Here is a 17,513-nt window from a genome sequence, read left to right as displayed (position 1 = left end):
CTAGGTACAGCATGATGGCTTCAGTCAGGAAACAGGGTTCCAGCCAGATCCCAGGGACCTTACCACAATCCCAGGCCTCATTCTCAGCTGGGACCCCTGACTGAGCCTTGGGCAGGATTGATATTAGGGTGGTAGGCAAAGGCTGTGGTCCCCAAGCATCTGGCCTCCCTCACCTGACACACTATCTCCCAGTCTGACCTGTGACTTGTGTTTGCTGAGTGACTACTGTTCCTCCTCCTAACCCTCACATCAGCCCACTAGATGGGCCTGGCAGACTGAGTTCCTTCCATTCCTCAGATGGGGGAACTGAGTTCAGCAGAGGGGGTAGGGCCTATGTGCCTCCAGCATTTCCTGTCTGAGCATGCCCAATGTCTAGGTTACAGCTATTCCTTGTCTGTCCTTCTAGATCCGGGACTATGATAAGGAAGCCAAATGACAGAGCCAGGCATGCAGTAGGTCCTCGGAGCCAATTTGAAATGCCTGACCTATCCCCCCACCTGGGGTAGAGCCCCCAACCCCTACTCCAAGCCCATCTGTGTCCTTGGTGACTTCAGGTTGAGCAAGGACCTTCTAGGGGTCGGAAGAGAGAGAGGAAAATGAATGAGCAAGTGAATGAGTGTGGCCAGGTCGGGGAGGGAGAGAAGGGTATCCCCTATGGGCAGAAGAGGGCTGGCTGATTTGGGGAGGGGACACAGGTGGGCAGGGGGAGGGGGCTCCCAGGGAGGAGGTGGCAGAGGGGATGGGCTGCTATTGGTGAGCCTCAGACAAAGGCAGAGGGAGGGGGAGCGCTGATGTTAAGGGAACAAAGAGAGAAGGTGGTGGGGCAGGAAGGCTCTGGCAGGAGTGCCAAGCTGAGGGAGGAGATACTGGCCTGCTGGACAGAGGGAGAAGGCTGGGCCTGAGCAAGAAAGGACAGCCAGACACACAAAGCAGGTGGCAGTGGTGGAGCCCAGGGATGAGGCCTGGGGTGCTGGGGGGCCACTGGAGCTGGCAGAGGGCTGACCGCAGGGCCCCTGGGCCACACAGGTAGCTACCCAGATCCAGCTGCTGATGGAGGGGTTGTGAGGGCTGCAGAGCATTTGGGTTCCCAAATCCCAGGGTGACCAGAGCAGGCTTGTATCACCTGGAGCTCCTCTGTCAGCCTGTCCATTGGTTTCTTAGAACCTTCATGACATTTTTATTGTCTACCAATTGAATCAGTGGGTCGTCTGTCCACCCAGCCTCCGGGCAGCTACATTGCTGCAGGGAAAGTGTCTTGGCTGTCCATCTGTCTGTCTGTCTGTCTCTGGCTGCAAGCCTGGTGGCACTGAGCTGGCTAGTCCATCTGCTGGGTTAGACTGTCAGAGTCTTGGCTGTCCATCTGCTGGCTGGCTGTTTATAAGCACATGTGTCCAGGAACCCAGCTGTGAGAATGGGAGTCTTTCTGTATCTGTCTGTTGGTCAGTTGGGTGTTCGGGTTGTCTGTTTATCTGAATACCTGTCTGATGGCTTTGTCTCTCTCTCCTGTTGTTCCTGCCTTTGTCTGTCACTCCATCTGCCACACCATCTGTCCCTAGGATTCCCTGGGCCAGCACTATCCTGCCTGCAGCTTCTCCTACCTGGGACCCAGCTCCAGGGTTGGGTGGGAGGGCTAGGGCTTAGGTCCGGGGTTACCCCCTCCTCAGAGCCTCATGTTACCTGTGGCTACAGGTGCTGCAGGAGCTAAAGATGACGAGCTCCGTGGCACCCTATGAACAGCTGGTTCGGCAAGTGGAAGCCTTGAAGGCCGAGAACAGTCACCTGAGGCAGGAGCTTCGAGACAACTCAAGCCACCTGTCCAAGCTGGAGACAGAGACATCTGGCATGAAGGTGGGGGTGGGGCTGGGCAGAGGACATGGGCCTGGGTCACAGGGACAAACACTAGGGCACTGGACCCCAGAAATGGGCAGGCAGGGTCAAGGGCAACTCACAGGGGGTTGGCGCTGGGGCAGCTCAGGGAAGTGGCCATGACAACCAGCACTCTCTCCTGCCCCCACCTCCAGGAGGTACTGAAGCACTTACAGGGTAAGCTGGAGCAGGAGGCCCGAGTGCTGGTGTCCTCAGGGCAGACTGAGGTGCTGGATCAGCTGAAAGGTGAGGGGCCAGCCTTGGGGCCCCCTCTACACAGTGGGTGAGCTGGGAGGAGGAGGGACAAGGAGGGGTGCTGACCTCGCCCTCTCCCTCCATTCCCATCCAGCCCTGCAGATGGACATCACCAGCCTGTACAACCTCAAGTTCCAGCCCCCAGCCCTGGGCCCTGAGCCTGCTGCCCGAACCCCTGAGGGAAGCCCAGTACATGGTTCCGGGACTTCCAAGGACAGCTTTGGGGAATTGAGCCGGGCCACCATCCGGCTGCTGGAGGAACTGGACAGAGAACGGTGAGAAACTGACCACTGGCCCCGCTCCCCAGCCAGACTCCACCCCTGTAGTCTCTGCCCTTTGATTGGCCCATCAGCATGTGCACCACCCACTAAGCCAGTCCTACCCACCTTCTGAGCCTCCACTTCAGGCACCAGCTTTCTGTGGCTCCTCCAGCCACTTTCCTGTCACAGCTGACCTCAGCTGGAGGACAAAGAGGAGGGGACTTTCCTGACAGAGGGGAGGGCTCCTGAGAGACGTCCCCAGGGGTCCCCAACACCCAGTCATCACCAGGGACAGGGCTGTGTCCAGTGCCAGGGCTCAGAGTTAGGCCTGGAGCCAGAGGGGCTCAAAGCAGTCTTTGTGAAGAAAGGGCTGCAGCCCAAGAAACCTGGAGGGGAGGGGGCAGCAGAGAGAGGCAGGGTCCAGGCGCGCAGCTCAGCTTGGCTGGGTTGTGTGGGGTCAGAGAGACCTGGAGGTCCATGCTCTGCTGCTGTGTGATGTCAAGCAAGTCCCCTAGCCCCTCCCAGCCTCAGACTTCAGCTCTGTAAAATGGGTGGAAATAGCAATGTCTCCCCACAGGGTGCAAAGGTGAGAGGTCCAACTTAATACACAGAATCAGTGTTATTGGGGAGGGAGAGACCTTGGGAAGTTTTCGGTTTGGGGGCATTATAATATCATTTAAAGTAATCAGATGTTTAGGGTGAATCACCCAGAGCATAGGTGCAGCCAGATGGGGTTAAGGGCAGAGCCAAATCTGTTGCAACTGCAACTGGAGCAATCTGAACTTGAAGCCTCCTCTATGTAGCCTGGAGGGAGATTATCGAGTTTGGGAGAGGTGTTAGCGCCCACCTCGGAGTCTTTCTCTGAGAATCAGAATTTACAAAGGAACTACCTTCTCTTTCTCTTTAAAAAAAATAATATATATATATATATATATATATATATATATATATATATAAATTGATTTCAGAGAGGAAGGGAGAGGGAGAGAGAAACATCAAATATAAGAGAGAATCGTTGATAGGCTGCCTCCTGCATGCACCCTACTGGGGATCGAGCCTGCAACTCGGGCATGTGCCCTTCACTGGAATTGAACCAAGGACCCTTCAGTCTGCAGGCCGATGCTCTATCCACTGAGCCAAACCAGCTAGGGCTACCTTCTCTTTTTAATTAACTTTCTGTGCTCCACCCATCCATCCCTAGTTCAGTGGAGCACCAAAGGCAAGGCTTTGCCATGCTGCCTGTTAAATTTGGCCATACACCAAGCATGTCAAACTCGTGGCCCAAAACGAATATTTTTGCAGCCCAGCCAATATAACGGTATGTAAGAAATGTTTTAATAAAAATTTCGTAACTTAATTTTTATAATATCCTGTTATACATAACTAGAGGCTCGGTGCACGGATTTGTGCGGGGGGCAGAGGGGTCCCTCAGCCTGGCTTGTGCCCTCTCGCAATCCAGGGCCCCTCGGGGGATGTCCGAATGCCCGTTTAGGCCTGATCGGCCGCCTGGGAATTGGGCCTAAACCGGCAGTCGGACTTCCTCTGAGGGATGTAGCAGTACGCCAAGCGGCAGGCGGCCAGGGAGGAGCCCAAGCCACTTGCGCTCATCCTGGCCTATTGTGCCTGCTGCTGCTGCTCAGTAGTGCTGCTGTGGAGTTGGGAGAGGCTCCTGCCACACAGCTGCGCTCACCAGCCGTGAGCCCAGCTTCTGGCTGAGCAGTGCTCCCCCTGTGGGAGTGCACTGACCACCAGGGGGCAGCTCCTGTGTTGAGCACCTGCCCCCTGGTGGTCAATGCACATCATAGTGACTGGTCATAACGGTCACTTAGGCTTTTATATATGTATATATAGATAGACTAGAGGCCTGGTGCACAAAATTCTTGCACAGGTAGGGTCCCTAGGCCTGGCCAGTGATCAGGGCCGATCGGGGCCTTCTGGCTGCTGGCCGGGGCCTCCCTTCCCTGGCTGCTGGCTGCCAGCCAGGGCCTTCCTTCATTCTGCACCATCCCCTGGTGGTCAGCACACGTCAGAGCAAGCGATCGAACTTCTGGTCTCCCGGTCGAACACCTGAGGGGACATTTTGCATATTAGCCTTTTATATATATATAGATCTATATATATAAAAGCCTAAGCAACTGAACGACCAGTCGATCAGTTGCTATGACATGCACTGACCACTAGAGGGCAGATGCTCAATGCAGGAGCTGCCTCCTGGTGGTCAGTGTGCTCCCACAGCCAACCTTCTGCAGCAGTCCCCACCCCCGCCCCCCAGCAGGCCACCATTTCTCTCCACTAATACTAGCAGCAAATATTTTAGCAGCTGATTGCCACATCATTAGTCCTGTACTGACTTGTTTGGTGTGCACAACAAGAAATATTTCGCTTTTGGAGAACAAGAAAAATAGGTTTATTTGCATTATGCTTATTAATTTGTGCAGTTATTCAGTGTCTGGTAGGTTAATATTCAAGAGAAAAGATTAATTTTTATTAAAATGTTTATTAAATGAGTTAACTATTACTCATTTATTTCAACCCTTTGTATTCAGCATGTCTCTATCTAAATAAACCTATGTTTCTATGAAAATTGAAGCTTTTGGCCCTAGCCGGTTTGGCTCAGTGGATAGAGCGTTGGCCTGCAGACTGAAAGATCCTGGGTACGATTCTGGTCAAGGGCACATGCCTAAGTTGTGGGCTCAATCCCCAGGAGGGGGCATGCTGAAGGCAGCCAATCAATGATTCTCTTTCATCATTGATGTTTCTACCTCTCCCTCTCCCTTCCTCTCTGAAATCAATAAAAGTTAAAAAAATTTTTTTTTAAAGGCATAAAAAAAAAAAGAAAATTGAAGCTTTTTTTTTTTTTTTGCGGCCCACATAAACTTAAACCTTGTTTATTTGGCCGGTGTTAGCCTTTGAGTTTGACATGCTTACCATACACTAAGCACTCAACAAGCGATCATTAAAATCAAAATAAACCACACGTAATAATGGCTCCCCCTCTGCGGGCCGGGCCCACTCAGGTGTTTCCTGTTGAATGAGATTGAGAAGGAGGAAAAGGAGAAGCTCTGGTACTACTCCCAGCTGCAGGGCCTGTCCAAGCGCCTGGAGGAGCTCCCGCACGTGGAGACGGTGAGCACGCGGGGAGGAGGGGGGGAAGGGTGCGGGGGAAGGGTGCCGTGGCCCGGGTTGTGGCGGGCAGGTCCCAGGCCCTGGCCGGTCAGACCCTCACCTCGGCCTGCCCACTCCTCCCAGCAGTTCTCCATGCAGATGGACCTGATCCGGCAGCAGCTGGAGTTTGAGTCCCAGCACATCCGAACGCTAATGGAAGAGCGCTTTGGTACCTCTGACGAGATGGTGCAGCGGGCGCAGGTGCGGCGGTGGGCGGGGCCGAGGCGAGGCTATTAGTAGTGGAGGAACGGAGAAATGTGGGAAAAGTCTGGATTAATGGGCGGAGTAATGTGCCTTTGGGATGGAGGGCAGTGACTGCTGTGGGCGGGGTCTGGCTCAGGCGGTGGAGCCAAAGGCTAGAGCTGTTTGTGGGTGTAGCCAGATGGGGTTAAGGGCAGAGCCAGGCTCAGAGGTGGAGAACAGAGGCCAGGGCGGACAGTGGGTGACTTGATCAGTGGGTGGGGACATATCAGGGAGTGGGTAGGTCTAGAAGGATGGGTGGGATCTAAATAGGGATGAGACCAAATAAGGGAGTAGGCAGGTCTAGCATAGGGCCTAAGTAGGGGGCGGGGATAGAAGGATGAGGAAGGGTCTAAACAGTGAGTAGGACCAAATCATGGAGTAGTGGAGTCAGAGCCTGGACTAGGGAGCTTGGACCATGGGTGGGGGCAAGATGTGAGTGGAGTCAGACATCAAGCTAGGGTTGAGAATGGGTGGGCCATATCAAGGAGTAGGTGGAGTTAGGACCACCGGTGGGGTTTGGACAGTGGGAATGGCCATACCTTAGAGTAGGTAGAGTCAGATCTGGGGTGGGATTAGAAGAGTGAGCAGGGCCAAATCAGCGAGTGGGCAAAATCAGAGGTGGGTGGATTAGGACAGTGGGCGGAGCTATGTCAGGGAGCAGGCAGGGTCAGAGCAGGACCTGGTCAGTCACAGCAAGCTATGTGTGCCTTTCTCCCACTAGATCCGTGCTTCTCGCCTGGAGCAAATCGACAAGGAGCTGCTGTCTGCGCAGGATCGGGTGCAGCAGACTGAGCCTCAGGTCCTGGGAGGAGCAGAGTCAGGGCCCTCAGGGGAGGTGATGACCCCAGGGAAGGAGGGTACCCTGAGGACCCTGCCCAGAGTATAAGTATAGGTGGAGCCTCCACCACATCATCATGGAGTGTGGCCAGTGTCAGCAGTTAGGGTGCTTTCTGTGGTGCTCCCATAACCCCCAGGCTGGTGTTCTCTTCACAGGCCCTGCTGGCAGTAAAGTCGGTGCCAGTGGATGAGGACCCCGAGACTAAGGTCCCTGTGCACCCTGAGGATGGTACCCCTCAGCCAGGCAACAGCAAGGTAAGGGGGAGTCTAGTTGCGGTGATCTGAGAGGCAGGGTGGGGAGTGGAAAGCCAGCTGGATTAGGGTGCGGTGAGGTTGGTAGGGTCAGCACGTGGTTTGGGGCCCGGTGAGGTGGGCAGGGATACCTGTCCTATGTTTTTGGGAGAGCACTCTAGACTTAGATGTAGGGCTACCCCTAGAAGTACCCGGTGAGGGCCGTGGAGTGGGCATTTGGTCCTCATGGGCTGGGGGCATCTCCACAATGACTGAGGCCTCTCATCCATCTCCCCACGGGTGTGTGGTGGCCCATGGGGGATGCAAGGTGAGGGTGGTGGGGGTGAGGAGGTGATTCTCCTGGGCCGGGGTCACAGGACTCCTACCATGTTTAGGGTGGATCACCCAGAGCATGGGGGTCGCCCTGGCTGGGAGGGTGGACACACTGACTGGGGCCAGGTGGAATCCATCGCTGTCACCCTCCCCCTGCCACAGGTGGAGGTGGTCTTCTGGCTGCTGTCAATGCTGGCGACACGGGACCAGGAGGACACAGCACGCACGCTACTCGCCATGTCCAGTTCTCCTGAGAGCTGTGTGGCCATGCGCCGCTCAGGCTGCCTGCCACTGCTGCTGCAGATCTTGCATGGCACAGAGGCCGGGGCTGGGGGTCGCAATGGGACCGCTGGGGTGCCCGGAGCCAAGGACGCACGCATGCGTGCCAATGCAGCACTGCACAACATTGTCTTCTCCCAGCCAGACCAGGGCCTGGCGCGCAAGGAAATGCGTGTCCTGCACGTGCTGGAGCAGATCCGAGCCTACTGTGAGACCTGCTGGGACTGGCTGCAGGCCCAGGACAGCACTACCAAGGGAGGCGGGGTGGGCAGCGGTGAGTGTGCAGCCTCCCTGGCCACCTTTGTGCAATGGGCACAGAGCTTGGGCTTTCGGGGTGGCAGGGTGATTTCATTAGCAGCCACCGGCCTTTTCTGTGAACTTTCTCTGTGTCATGTGTGGGCTGAAGCCTATGGCGACTTTATCATCATAGACTGGCAAAAAGAGCCACCAGCAACCTGTGCCCTGGTTGCAGGGTAGCTCAAGAAACAGTCATTGAATGCATGGATGGATTGTGTGTAACCAGAAATATGGGTGCTGTCTTTGAGATTCCTAGTTTGGGCAGCTGATCACAAAGCTAATCTATGACAAAAGCACCACCCAAAGGTCCTGAGCACCCAGCACAACTTCATCTCGTGTCTCAGCTCTGGGTGAGGCAGGCACCTTATTATTCATGTTAAGAAGAGTTAGAAAAGGAGGCACTGCTCTGGGAGTGACCCCTCAGGTGCCAAGCATGCAGTGGTTTGCAGAGCTTGGGTCTTTGTGGGGGTGAAGGCAGGGACGGGTGGGACTCAACAGGGGTAATTTCCTGGACTGGAACGGCTCTGATCTGGTCCCTTGGCCCACAGCCCCAGTCCCCATTGAGCCACAGATCTGCCAGGCCACGTGTGCGGTGATGAAGCTGTCCTTCGATGAGGAATATCGCCGTGCCATGAATGAGCTGGGTGAGTGCACCCCTCACCTCCTCCGTGTCCCCTCCATTTGGCCTGAGGCTTCTGGGCCTCATTCAGCCCAGGGCAGGCTTTCAGCCTTAATGGTCCTGGGCTCAGAGGATAGGGAAGTGGCCAGGAAGCCAAGAGCAAAGGTGAGAGGTCCAACTTAATACACAGAATCAGAGTTGTTGGGGTGGGGGAGACCTTGTGAAGTTTTAAGTGCATTATAATATCATTTAAAGTAATCGAAACATGGACAAAAATCTCATCAATGTGCTTAATTTTACTCCAGTTACTACAAAATTAGATACTGCTTCTCACTCAGCAGATGATCACACACTCAAAGGTTTATCAGATCTCTTGTTGTCTGCCTGCACAGAAATGGGCATTCGCAACCGTGACAAGAAAGCAGACACTGATGAGAGTGTCTACCTTTCAAGTCATTCATTTCTCAGCTGGGGAATTTATCCTCTGGCTGGATTTATTCAGAAAGATGCAGAAAGACTAGGAAGGTAGCAACCAAACCAAATAAAACCCCACATCTGGAAACCACAGAAGTGTCCAACAGCCCCAGCCCCTAAATGCACAAATTGCCTCTGTTGTCTTTGCTCAGTGAAGCAGGAAGGGCACCTTGTATTTGAATTGCAAGTTAATACTTTTCTTTTTTAAATATATATATTTAATATTTTTAAAATATATTTTTATTAATTTCAGAGAGGGAGAGATAGAAACATCAATGATGACAGAGAATCATTGATTGGCTGTCCCCCGCATGTGCCCTACTGGGGAATGAGCCTGCAACCCAGGCATGTGCCCTGACCGGGAATTGAACCGTGACCTCCTGGTTCATAGGTCAATGCTCAACCACTGAGCCATGCTGGCTGGGCACAAGTTCTTTCTCTTCTACTCACCCTGACCATTTCCCCCCACGTTTGCTTACTCTTTGTAAAGTGAGAGTCTAGTTTTCATAGTGACTAAAAAACTGTGTGTGTGGCAATCATCAGAGGCTGGAGGTCTAATGGTCTTGGGATGGTTTTCATTTAGGGTGTTGAGGGCCTTCGTGACCTGAGAGCAGAAGGGAGCTAGGAACCTGAGCAAATAGCAGGGAAAAGCATTCCAGGGAGAGGGAACAGCACATGCAAAGGCCTAGAAGCTGAAGAAGTGTGAATGGAAATGTGAAAGGAGGTGGGTGTGGAGGTCACAGAGAATCCAGGGGATCATGCCAGCCTGGCCGCAGGCTGCCTGGAGGAGGTATCCTTGGAGTTTGGCTTCAAAGGTGGGCTTGAGGAGAGCAGACCTGGGAGTAGGATGGAGGGAGGGCACCTAAGCAGGGGAATGGAATGGGCAGAGGTTGGGAGGAAGGCTGGGGTTCGTTTGGGGTGCCCCCCTGCACCTCCCTGTGCACCCTCCCATGTCCCCATAGGTGGGCTGCAGGCTGTGGCAGATCTACTGCAGGTGGATTATGAGATGCACAAGATGACCCAGGACCCACTCAACCTTGCCCTACGCAGATATGCTGGCATGACCCTCACCAACCTCACCTTTGGGGACGTCGCCAACAAGGTGCCTGGGGTGGGCAGGTGGCGTCAATGCTCCCCCCACCCTTGTCTGAGCCTCAAAACAGCCCTGAGAGGTGGGGAAAGTTGTCCTCAATTTATAGGTGGGTAGACTGAGGCCCAGAGAGGGCCGTGAAAGGAGGGATGTGGCTGGATTCGGTTGGCCAGGCCACCATCTTCTTGGTTGCTCTGCTGCAGAGAGTGGGGCCTCTGGGCTGGAGGAGGCTGTGTGTCTGCACCTGTCTCAGCCTCAGTTTCCTCATCAAAGCAACAGGGTGATTGCTATCCCTTTGCCATAGTGGTGAGATGGGATGCTGAGGCTTTAGCTCTAGCACATAGTAGGTGCTCAGGGAGAAAGCCTGAAGGTGGGGCGTGGTGTCCCTCATGGCTCCTGCCCCACTGGCCATGGCATGAATTTCCTGTGGCACCCCACAGGCCACACTATGTGCCCGGCGTGGCAGCATGGAGGCCATCGTGGCCCAACTGGCTTCTGAGAGCGAGGATCTTCACCAGGTACCTGGATGGAGTGGGTGGGGCATGGGGAGAGCCTTGCTGAGTGTCCAAGGCCCCTGACGACAGAGTTTCCTCTCCTGTGGGTGTGATGGGCATCCCCTTCAGTCTCTCTGCAGCCCCACCACATGTGGGGTTGAGGGCAGGGGGCCCTGGGCCCATCTTGCCCGCCCTGTGCCCTGACCCAGGTGGTGTCCAGCATCTTGCGCAACCTGTCCTGGCGGGCTGACATCAACAGCAAGAAGGTACTGAGGGAGGTCGGCAGCATGACCGCCCTGATGCAGTGTGTCCTACGAGCCTCCAAGGTAGGCACTGAAGGGGCACGACAGAGTAGGGGGGTAGGAATGCACCTGAGACCCAGGGGAGAGGGCACTGCCATGGCTGCTTAATACCAGCCACAGGACAGGGAGATACTGGCAGCAGGTGGTGAGTTCTCTGTCTTGAGGGAAGTCAAACCAAACAACTTACCTCTTAGCTTACCAGGTGGTCCTCAGACAGGCCTGGGGTTTCCATCTCTTCAACTCAGAGATCCTGTGAAGACCAGTTTTATTACTTCTCACTTTTATTTGAAAATGTATTTGGGTGCCTTTCCTTCCAGCCTTTTGTCTGCGCCTTGATGAGGAGGGCCAAGTGGGTGGGGCCAGTGCCTGGGGCCCCCCTCCACTGACCTTCACCTGTCCCACCCCTGTTCCTAGGAGTCCACCCTGAAGAGTGTGCTCAGTGCCCTGTGGAACCTCTCGGCACACAGCACGGAGAACAAGGCAGCCATCTGCCAAGTGGATGGTGCCCTGGGCTTCCTAGTGAGCACGTTGACCTACAAGTGCCAGAGCAACTCACTGGCCATCATTGAGAGCGGTGGAGGCATCCTGCGCAATGTGTCCAGCCTCATCGCCACCCGAGAGGACTACAGGTGGGTCCATCCCACCCCACATCATGGAGGGCAGAGGGCACCACAGAGGGTGCTGGGGGAAGGGGGACCCCCAGGTGTGGTCTGGGGCTGGGGTGGCAGAACCTATCCTGTAGTGAACTGTCACTGAGGCTGCAGCCTTGGTTTGTCCTCCGGCAAATGGATGTTCTGATTTGTCCCAGGGACTAATTTTTGTAATATAAGTACCCCCAAATATTACATGAGATATACTTTGCTAAATATTTTATTTGTTAATAAAATATTTATTAATTTAATAATTTACAAATACCCAGTATTTTTAAAAACAAATAGAATTTATAGTATGTTTATCCCAAATATCACGAGACATTATGCTAAAATAAGATACACTAAATTTTATTTTAAAAGATAAGGATTTTTAACTTATTATTACAATTATTTAATAAATATATTATTTCTCTTAAGTAAAAAAATTAACACAAGTATATCCCATTCGATACTTGGGATAGACTTATACTACATATTTATTCTTTTCTCTGAGATTCTAACTCAGCCGGATGCCTTATATTTTTATTTGCTAAATCTGGCCACCCTGCTCCTGGTAAGACGAGGGTTGGCCCCGCCTGACATACCGCTCTGTGCTGCAGGCAGGTGTTGCGGGACCACAACTGCCTGCAGACTCTGCTGCAGCACCTGACATCACACAGCTTGACCATCGTGAGCAACGCCTGCGGCACTCTCTGGAACTTGTCCGCCCGCAGCCCACGAGACCAGGAGCTGCTGTGGGACCTGGGCGCCGTGGCCATGCTGCGCAACCTGGTGCACTCCAAACACAAAATGATTGCCATGGGCAGTGCTGCTGCCCTGCGCAACCTGCTGGCTCACCGACCTGCCAAATACCAGGCAGCAGCCACTGCCATCTCCCCCAGTGCCTGTGCGCCCAGCCTGTATGTGCGCAAGCAGCGGGCCCTGGAAGCCGAGCTGGATGCACGGCACCTGGCCCAGACGCTGGACCACCTGGAGAAGCAGGACCTGCCTGAGGCCGAGGCCGAGGCCGCCTCCAAGAAGCCGCTGCCACCCCTGCGGCACCTGGATGGGCTGGCCCAGGATTATGCCTCAGACTCGGGCTGCTTCGACGATGATGATGTGCCCTCCCTGGCCGCTGTGGCCGCCACCGCCGAGCCTGCCAGTCCTGTGCTGTCCCTCTTTCTGGGCAGCAACTTCCTGCAAGGCCAGGCACTGGCCCGTGCCCCACCTGCCCATCGCGGTGCCCCAGAGGTGGAGAAGGAGGCTGGTGGGGAGGCAGCCTTGGCAGCCAGGGCCAAGGCCAAGCTGGCACTGGCAGTGGCTCGGATCGACCGGCTGGTGGAGGACATCTCAGCCCTGCACACATCATCTGATGACAGCTTCAGCCTCAGCTCTGGGGACCCCGGGCAGGAGGCACTGCGCGAGGGCCGAGCCCAGTCCTGCTCTCCTTGCCGGGGGCCTAAGGGTGGGCAGCGGGAGGCCAGTGGCCGAGCTCACCCGTTGTTGCGGCTCAAGGTAGCCCATGCCAGCCTCTCCAATGACAGCCTTAACAGTGGCAGCACCAGTGACGGGCACTGTCCCCGTGATCACATAAGGCCCTGCCCGCTGACCTCATTGGCCAAGCGCCGAGAGGGGCCCCCCTGTGGCCAGGCACGGCCCAGCCAACTTGATCTCAACCTGCTGGGTGGCCAGGCTAAGCCAGCAGCCCGGGAAGCTGCAGCCACCGATGCCTGTGTGCGCACCATCAAGCTGTCACCTACCTATCAGCATGTGCCACTGCTCAAGGACACTGCCAGGGCTGGTGTGGGGCTCCCGGTCCCTGGGACCCGGAAACACGCCTGGCTACCTGCAGAGGGCCTGAACAAGGTTCCTGAGAAGCTGGTGGCGGAGGCGGCACCACTCTGCCTGTCCCATTGTAGCTCCCTGTCCTCACTGTCCTCGGCTGGCCACCCGGGACCCAGCGAGGCAGGGGACCTGGATGACAGTGACTCGTCCCTGGAGGGGCTGGAGGAGGCTGGCCCCAGCGAGGCGGAGCTGGACGGGGCCTGGCATGGGCCAGGGGCTGCCTCCCTGCCCATGGCCATCCCTGTGCCCTCTCGGGGCCGGAGCCTGGGAGTGGAGGACACCACACCGTCTAGCTCCTCAGAGAACTGTGTGCAGGAGACACCACTGGTGCTGAGCCGCTGCAGCTCGGTGAGCTCACTGGGCAGCTTTGAGAGCCCATCCATTGCCAGCTCCATCCCCAGTGACCCCTGCAGTGGGCTGGGCAGTGGCACAGTCAGCCCCAGCGAGCTGCCCGACAGCCCTGGGCAGACCATGCCACCGAGCCGCAGCAAGACGCCACCACTGGCCCCCCCACCTCCTGGTGAGCATGAAACCACCCATTTCAGCCTGCAGTGGGAAAGCTACGTAAAGCGCTTCTTGGACATCGCCGAATGCCGAGAGCGCTGCTGGCTGCCCTCCGAGCTAGACGCTGGCAGTGTGCGCTTCACTGTGGAGAAGCCAGATGAAAACTTCTCCTGTGCCTCCAGCCTAAGTGCATTGGCCCTGCATGAGCACTATGTGCAGAAGGATGTTGAATTGCGGCTGCTGCCTCCAGCCTGCCCTGAACTTGGCGGGGGTGGTGGCCCTAGCCAGCACTTTGCTGGGCACTGCTGTCGAGATGAGGCCAGTGGTCGCCTTGAAGGACCACCTGCCACCAGCCAGGAGCTGGAGCTGCTGCGGGATTGCCTGGGTGCAGCTGTGCCCACCCGGCTCCGCAAGGTGGCCTCAGCACTGGTGCCCAGCCGCTGTGCACTTCCCATGCCCGTCTACATGCTGGTGCCCACCCCGGCCCGGGAGGACAACTCATGCACTGACTTGACCGAGGGCACGCAGGTCAATTTCAGTGTGGCCTCACTCAGCGATGAGACACTGCAGGGATCTCCCAGGGACCCACCTGGTGGGTGTGGGGACAGACAGAAGCCAGCAGGCCTAGAGGCTCCTGCCAGGCAGGCCACTGGGCACCGGCACAGGGCTGGGGGTGCAGGCCGCAGAACGGATCCAGTCCGAGGGCTGGTCAGGAACCGGGCAGGGCTGGAGCTGCCCCTCCGAAAGCCCCCAAGAGCTTGTGCAGACAAGAACAGCCCCCAACTGGGCCGAGCTCATGGGGAGGGGGCATTGCAGTCCCTATGCCTCACAACACCTACTGAGGAGGCTGTGTACTGCTTCTACAGCAACGGCTCAGATGAGGAGCTGTCTACAGCGGCGGGGGTGACACCCTCCCGGTGGGCATCTGCTACTCCCCAGACAGCGAAGAGGGAGCGCCTGGCTGGCAGGAAGAAGGCACAGGCTGTGCCCAAGGGCACAATGTCCACCCGGGCCCAGCCTAGCCTCATTGCTGATGAGACACCACCATGCTACTCCCTAAGCTCCTCCACCAGCTCCCTCAGCGACCCTGAGCCTGAGCCTGAGCCTAAGGCTGGCAGGCTCCGAGCCCATGAGCCAGTGGTCACCAAGGACCGGGGCCCTGGAGGTGGGAATGATGGCCATCCCAGTTCTCGGGCCAAAGTGGAGATGCTAAGGCGCTGCATTGGCTCAGCCATGCCCAGGCGCTGCCCACAGGTGTCAGATCCAAGGCGTCGCAAGCCCCGAGATGCCCGGCTGGACAAGCAATCAGAGGGGCCGCAGGAGCATGGCGAGGAGGCAGCAGGGTCCGACCATGCCTCAGATCTGGACAGCGTCGAGTGGCGCGCCATCCAGGAGGGCGCCAACTCCATCGTCACCTGGCTGCACCAGGCCGCAGCAGCAGCCACTCAGGAGGCCTCATCTGAATCTGACTCGATCTTGTCCCTTGCGTCAGGGCTGTCAGTGGGCTCCACCCTACAGCCCTCTCTACACAGGAAAGGGCGGCAGACACGAGCAAAGGGACAAGCGAGCAGTGCCACCCGGCCGGAGAAACGGGATGTGACCCTGGCCCAGCGCAGTAGCAGCTCCTGCTTGCCCATTGGCCCAGAGAAGCTGCGCGGTGCTCAGAAGACCACACCTGGGATGCCAGCCATGCTTCGAGGAAGAACAGTGATCTACATGCCCAGCCCGGCCACCCGATCTCAGCCCAAGGGCACCCCTGGCCCCCACACCACACCAAGGAAGATGGGACCCCTGAGCCCCACACAGCCAGCAGCTCCCACCAAAGCCCTGGGCCCTGGGCAGCAGCGGTCTCGAAGCCTGCACAGGCCTGGCAAGATCTCAGAGCTTGCAGCCCTGAGCCCCCTCCAGAGGAGTGCCACGCCACCGGCCCGCCTCACTAAGACCCCCTCATCCAGCTCCTCCCAGACCTCCCCTGCCTCCCAGCCCCTGCCCAGGAGGTCGCACCCGGCTGCCCATGTTCCGGGGCCCCTGCCCAGCCCCGGGGCCTCACTGGTGTCCAAGACACCCACGCGGGCCCTGCTGGCCAAGCAGCACAAGACACAGAAGTCACCTGTGCGGATCCCCTTCATGCAGAAGCCCACCAAGCGGGTGCCACCATCCCTGGCCAGGGCAGCCCCAGAGCCAGGCTCCAGGGGTCGGGTGGGATCCAAGGGGTGCCCAAGTGCCCGAGGGGGCCGCCTGGGCCTGGTGCGCATGGCCTCGGCCCAGTCCAGTGGCAGCGAGTCCTCCAACCGCTCGGGTTTCCAGCGGCAGCTGACCTTTATCAAGGAATCACCAGGCCTGCTGCACCGACGTCGTTTGGAACTGTCCACAGCCAAAGCCACCCCCTCCACCTCCCAGGGTGGCTCACCCCGTCGTAGCGGGTCTGCGCTGCCCACCGTCTTTCTCTGTTCCTCCCGCTGCAAGGAACTGCGGGCACCCTCCCCACAGGCCCTGATTCCCCAGCAGCCCCCCACAGCTCGGTCAGGCCCTGGTAAGCGGCCACCAAGGCGCACTAGCTCAGAGAGCCCATCCCGTCTGCCCATCCGCAAGCAGGCCACCCAGCCGGAGGCAGTCAAGCGCTATGCCTCTCTGCCCCATATCAGCACGGCCCCAAAGCCAGAGGGTGCTGCCCCTAGTCCCGCATCTGACCCCGCACGCCGCAGCAGCGATGGAGAGGCCCGGCCCCTACCCAGGGTGGCCTCACTGTGCACCACTTGGCGTCGCATCCGGGATGAGGATGTGCCACATATCCTGCGGAGCACATTGCCCTCTTCCGCCCTGCCGCTCATGGGCACCTCATCAGAGGAGTGCCCAGGCAGTCCCCTGCAGCGCAAGACCAGTGATGCTGTGGTCCAGACAGAGGATTTTGCTGCCACCAAGACCAACTCCAGCACATCCCCAAGCTTGGAGAGCAGGGGGCCTCCCCAGGCCCTGGCCAGCGGACCTACATCCTTACTCGGCAGCGACGTGGATAAGCCTGGTCCTGCCAAGGCACCCACCTCAGCCCCCTTCACCCATGAGAGCCTAGGAGTGGCTGGGGGGGGCTTTGCTGCCAGCCGGCATGGCTCCCCCAGTCGCTCAGCCCGAGTCCCCCCCTTCAACTATGTGCCCAGCCCCATGGTAGTGGCCACCACCACTGACTCAGCTGTGGAGAAAGCCCCCGTGCCCGCTGACCTCCTAGAATAGTTGCCTGGACTGGTTTTCTGGAAAATCCTCTCTGGCCACGAGCTATCTGGTTGTCCTGAGGGTGGTCCCGGGAACTGCCTACTCACCTGAGTCCCCGCCCTCAGAGCCCCACCCCAGCCCATGTCGGCCTCACATCTCATGCTTGCTTTTGTGCTGTGGGGACTAGAGAAGGAATTGGGCTGCATGCTGGACCTCAAGTCCCAGCCTTGCCCACATGCCGAGACCACTCTCCTGACCCCCAGCCCAATTGCGCTTAAGCCTCAGCAGGACACTCATCTCTGGGGAGCCAAGGGAGATTACAGCATCCACCTGAGGTGGAGGATGAGGCTTCAGGGTGGTGCCATCCAGCACAGGCCCGAGGCATCCATCAGAGGACAAAGCTCATTATTACAGGGGCAGCTGGGTAATTTTTAATGATGACTGCTGAACTGAGAGAGGGGTATAGCTGAGCCTGATGGTGAGACAGGCCCCTCCATTTTAGGTGCCAAGCCAGAGGCTAATGGATAGGGGGGCACTGTCAGAACAGCCTGGAAGGAGCAAGGAGAGAAGGGCAAAGGAA

At 57.2% G+C, this 17,513-nt stretch overlaps 1 protein-coding gene across 1 annotated transcript; it reads left to right on the top strand.

Annotated features, from left to right (window-relative positions):
- The first annotated feature begins 1,692 nt into the window (after nt 1–1,692).
- APC2 (APC regulator of WNT signaling pathway 2) lies at nt 1,693–16,954 on the top strand. The gene is made up of 14 exons (XM_008150686.3): nt 1,693–1,848; nt 2,022–2,112; nt 2,216–2,396; nt 5,399–5,507; nt 5,631–5,747; nt 6,511–6,588; nt 6,783–6,881; nt 7,353–7,743; nt 8,315–8,410; nt 9,822–9,961; nt 10,390–10,467; nt 10,653–10,769; nt 11,160–11,374; nt 11,998–16,954. The coding sequence occupies exons 1-14, from the start codon at nt 1,708–1,710 to the stop codon at nt 16,952–16,954; spliced, it is 6,810 nt and encodes a 2,269-aa protein (XP_008148908.2). The 5' UTR covers nt 1,693–1,707.
- The last annotated feature ends 559 nt before the right edge of the window (nt 16,955–17,513 follow it).

This window comes from Eptesicus fuscus, chromosome 6 (assembly GCF_027574615.1).
Source record: "Eptesicus fuscus isolate TK198812 chromosome 6, DD_ASM_mEF_20220401, whole genome shotgun sequence".
In the NCBI taxonomy this organism is placed as follows: Eukaryota; Metazoa; Chordata; class Mammalia; order Chiroptera; family Vespertilionidae; genus Eptesicus; species Eptesicus fuscus.
This window is presented reverse-complemented; position numbering and strand designations above follow the sequence as displayed.